Source organism: Cryptomeria japonica, chromosome 5 (genome assembly GCF_030272615.1).
Source record: "Cryptomeria japonica chromosome 5, Sugi_1.0, whole genome shotgun sequence".
NCBI classification, from domain to species: domain Eukaryota; kingdom Viridiplantae; phylum Streptophyta; class Pinopsida; order Cupressales; family Cupressaceae; genus Cryptomeria; species Cryptomeria japonica.
This window is the reverse complement of record NC_081409.1, coordinates 743,453,597-743,458,826: the sequence shown is the minus strand read 5'-3', so window position 1 is coordinate 743,458,826 and position 5,230 is coordinate 743,453,597. Positions and strand designations below refer to the sequence as shown.

Sequence of the window (5,230 nt, the reverse complement as noted above, 5' to 3'; positions counted from 1 at the left end):
TTTTAGCATCTTATTTCTTGATCGGGCAAAATCAATGGATCTCAGTTGACAATTGCAACAACCATATAGGCAATTTGCAGTAAAAATTTGTTCATAAGAAAAATAATCATAAATAATTGCGCAAGTTTTTTGATGTAATTGGATCACATAAAGACTATTGATTTTTACAGCACTATTGCTAGTCTGCAAATTGGAAAATCCATGCATTTAAGATATTATATCCATTAAATTATGATTTGAAGATAAAATGCACTTAAGTACGAGAAAAGCATTATTATAAATGTACTCATGCTTTCATGTTACAAAATCTACAGGATCACAGTGAGATATAAAATCTTGAGCTTGGAATGATGCGATATGTTAAAGAATTTAAAACAATCAAATTTTATAAAAGTCCGGCAACAAATTTCAATTTAATTTCGTCTTATTCGGGGTTATCGACACAAAAAAAAATGCAGCATGTACAGAAAAATATCCAGATGGAAGATCATCACACCACAATACAATTCCAGCAGAATTTCCGCCTCAAATTACAGTGGAAGGGCAAAACTAAAATCCGGCTGCCTCATGTGTTGGAGCCCAAACCTCCTAACCCTGGACTCACTTGACTTCTTGCTCGGAGCGCCAGGCGTCTTAGTTTTCCGATCAAGTGGTACGATATGATCTTTAGGGGTCCCAGGCAAATTTTCCTCTGCTATATTTTCCTTGAGAATTTGCTTTAAATCAGAAACTGAATTAGAACGAGACTTCTTCTTCTGCGATCCGTAAAAATCAACGTTCTCTTTCAAAAGCATACTGATATTTGCTGTGAATCCATTTTCTTGTCGAAATGTCCGCAAACCATTATCAACATCAGCAGCTGCATCTGTTGTCGGTGTTGTTGAAGGCAGAAGAATCTCCTCACGCTTAAGGCTGATCAGTACAGAGTGAGAGCAATTGCTGTCACTTTCCGAACCCATAATAATAACAAAACTTGAAACCCTAAAATCACTTGAAACCCTCGCAGAGTTTTTAACTGAGAAATGTGGAGCTTTATCGTTCACCGCAGTCAAGGATAAGCAGAGAAACAGATGTGCGGCCTGACTGAATCTGTGCAGCTTGCACAAATAAATAATAAAAATGGTAATCAAAACTTGGGAGTTTGTATCTTAGGTACATTCGCATTCCAAAAACATAAATATGAGAATGAAGAGTCACTGCAGGTATGGGTATGTACGTACACACATTAGTTTTTATTAGTTTTAATATTTACGTGACATATTATTAGTTTTTATATTTACGTGATATATTATTAGCTGTTTGAAAGATTGTACGTTTTATTAAGATTGTGCGCTAATGTCATCACTTAATTTTATTAAATATAAGAACATCAACTAATAGGAATGAAGAATTTAAATCTCTTTCTATTGGATAGCAGTAATCTAATAGTCATGGACATTAATATTACATTAATGTCATGTCAATTGTTTAGCCTATTTTTTATGTATTTTTATATTGCTATTGAAATTATATTGAGATGTGGACAATTGGGAAATTGTTATTTCTTTTTTTTTATCGATTAATATTGTTTCTGTACTAATAAAGAGAAAGATTACATCCATCGACATAGTCCAGATTCTAATATCCATGCACCAAACCCAGAAATGGATAACTTCTTGCAACTTACCACATAGCTGTGATATCCACCCCCGCTAAACATTCTGCAAACCAACCAGTTTATACAGAGTTTACAACTTCGTTACAAAATAGCAAAATAACGGCTATGAAATCAAAAAACAACATTGAACTAGCTACTATAAGTTTCTTGCCTTTCCCATCATTATTTTGGTCTTCATCATGTGGCTCCTCGAGGTCGTCCAAGTTGTCATTATCTTCCAAAGGGAAGCTAATCTACAAAGTGTGCTTTGTCGGTCTCTTTCTTGAACCCCTTGGCCGACCTCACTTCTGTTTAGAAGATGAAGCAGAGCCTTCATCTGTGGATTTCTAGTCGTGAGGACCCCATTTCTCTAGTTCGCGCCTGATACCTTATCTTTCCCATGCCCTCAAATACTTAGTTTATCCTGTGCATACACACTTCACATGGTGCACCTCCTTATCATAACTTGCACTCCAAAGCAAGTAAAGGCGTAGTGGAGGGCAAAATTCTCTCATATGGAGCCAAACACCGTCTGGGTAGATGAAACCTAGCCCATCACGTGACATTTGCATGAAGCTCTCGAAACCTTTGTGTCATTCCTCCCTCACACAGCTCATAACAATCCACTGCACCTTCTCCTTGCTCGCCAATTCCAAACACTAGGCCATAAACTTCGAAGCTATGTTGGTCTTCATGCGGTACTTGTATTGAGCTCGCAGGTATTCATTTCCCAATATTATCTTCACTTGAGTGAGAAACTCCCTCTCTTCAAACCTGAATACATTCGAAAGTATTTCATCAAAGATTTGGCCCCAAAAGGCCACCATCGATCCGGATGCCTACAGTGAAAAATTGGGCTCCATGTTAGTGGGTCTCAAAAGGCGCCACTTGCACTCAGAGTTAATCACTCCTCAATACCCAGTCTCACCAAGCTCTCCCTCCACCTCAGTTCGCTTTGAGTGTTTAGCTTGCATAGTAAGCTAGTACAAGACTCAAGTAGATGATCTGCCTCGTATGTCATAAATGAATCTTGTTTTGCAAAGGTGGCAATATGTGTGAAAAATAACCCTACCATAAAATCTCCCACACCCCAATACAGTGTGTTAGGAATTTGTCGCCGCCTTTGTCAAACAAAACACAGCCCTCCTTTATGATCACACCCGCCAAAGATATTGGAAAAGATTTCTTCAAAATATGTGACCCTTGGGTTGTGTCATTGTACTCCATCTGACAAAGCATTTAAGACTTGAATTGCTCCTTTCAACCATATAGCACTGTAGGCAAGTAACGAGCAAAAAACAACACCAATTTCTAGTTTTGAATTTGGAATTCTACCGCTCAATTCATATTATAGCCATTGTTTAAGTAGGTATCAAAATTGACTTCGCCTACTTGTAATTCAAAAGCATGGTTAGCACATAAATCAACTTCCTTGTTTCCTTCTCTTAAGACATGGAAAATCTTGAAGCTTTGGAAAGTAGCTAAGAGCTCCTTTATGTCTTGAATTTCCCTAACTATCTTCCAATTTTGTGCTTCACCCCTAACAATGGCATGGGTTATGATTTGAGAGTTCCCTTCTAGTGTATTTTTGTCACACCAATCCTTCCTGTCAATTGCAGCGCCATCATAGCAACTTTTGCTTCAACTTCATTATTTGTTCCTAGGGTAGACGTTGTTTGTCTTTATAATGACTTTACCATTGTAGTCCTTAGCCACACAACCTACACTAGAGGGGCCTGGATTACCATGTGTTGCTCCATTGAAGTTAATTTTGAACCAACCAAGTTTTAGAGGGTGCCAAGTAGATATATTTTCCTAAGAACAACTAGGATTAACCCTAATAGACCCATTAACGGGTAATTGGGAAACTGTTATTGCATAGTACTCAATAACTGAATAATAATTTAATCATTGTGAAATTATATCAATAATCAATTATTTTAGTAATTTATCAGTGTGAAATTATATTGAGATTTGCACAATGATAATGTTGTCCAATGGTACTTAATAATTTAAATAGTAGAAAATGTATACTCATGCAAGAGCAAGGTGTATTACATTTATTAACACTTGCGATTTGACAATAATGCCAACAATAAATTATTTTGTTTGAAATACTAGTCCAAATGGAAAAACCAAATAGGAAAAAATATTGACAAGATGTCTACTCATATTTTTAGAGTTTTCTTTTTGATGGTGGCATGGAAAATTTATACTAATGCACATGGGAAGAAAAGTAATTTTTGTCTATTCTAATTAAATTTGAGTATCTAAGTAGACAGAATAGACATGATAATATTCTTGTAATCTATTCTTCTGACTATTTGCACAAATAATGTCAATTAGCCGTCAATTTCAAATGGAGAATCAAATAAAAATTTCATGTCTAATTATAAGATTTTTTTAAATATGTTTCATCTAACTATTTAAATGACTTTTGGTGCATTATTGTGGCCATCCACACTACTATGTATGTCATTTTTGTTGCATTGTTGTGATTGTTGATACAATTATTTAAGTTCTCTTGCTATGTTATTTGTCAGTAGTACATCTTTTCTCAGACTAAGTCGTGTGAGGAGATCACTTTGGGCCATTTGTTTGGACCTCTCTAGTAGAAAGGTGAGTAGTCAGAAGCTTACTTTTATCATCTTATATTTTCATTGTGTTAGAATTTGTATTTTTGTTATATGACAAAATGTATTCACCAAAAATAAACCCTAGTTTGATTTTTGTTTTGATATATATAGAGTGTTTTACATTTTGTGAAGATTTCATCGTCTCTTGGAGATCTCAGTATGAGACTGTGTTATCAATCTATGGATTGTGATCATAACTGATCTGTAAACTATTACAGATACTCTTAATCACTTTGGCATTTAGGTTTTTTTGCTAGTTATGTTCTTCTCTCCTTTATTTCTTTTTGTATTTTCATATTCTTTTTATCACTCTGGAGCTACCTCCTCCCTTGTTCTTCCATACACAGTAGAGTATTAAGTATTTGTAGACCTAAAGTTTAATATTTCATTTAAACTAGACAGTTTAAGTTTATTTCATACTCCTAATCACTTTGGCATTTACGTTTTTTTGCCAGTTATGTTCTTCTCTCCTTCCTTTTTTTTATATTTTCTTGTTCTTTTTGTCACTTTGTATCTACCACCTCCCTTGTTCTTCCATACATGGTAGAGTATTAAGCTTTTAGTTTATATTTCATTTAAACTAGATAGTTTAAGTTGATTTCATTCTTCCTATTATTGGCTATTTGGAGGAATTGATTATGTGTTGCATTGATGTCTGTCATTAATGTCGACACTAGCTTGTTTGGTTGTCTATCGAGTTCTAGTAGAGTGGTTGGATTGTGATGGTGATTTGGAGATCATCTTCGGTATGTTCTGATTGGTGGAATTGGTTTGGTTCAGTCATTCACGCTATTCATGTACGTATCTCATTCAGTTGGTTCAAGATTTAGTGATCCGAAAGCTATCATTTGTTCTAGTAAGCCTTTTTGGTTACCGGTAAGGGTTTTACCAACAGAGCTTTGTTGAAGATCTTTTGATGGATTTGATAAGTGGTGTTGGTGCTTCTTCTAGAAGGTTC

General features: G+C 35.3%; 1 protein-coding gene across 1 annotated transcript; it reads right to left on the bottom strand.

Moving 5' to 3' along the window:
• Positions 1-327: 327 nt before the first annotated feature.
• Positions 328-1,202, bottom strand: LOC131028733 (uncharacterized). The gene has a single exon (XM_057959075.2). The coding sequence runs from the start codon at positions 957-959 to the stop codon at positions 531-533; it is 429 nt and encodes a 142-aa protein (XP_057815058.2). The 5' UTR covers positions 960-1,202; the 3' UTR covers positions 328-530.
• Between the last annotated feature and the right edge of the window lie 4,028 nt (positions 1,203-5,230).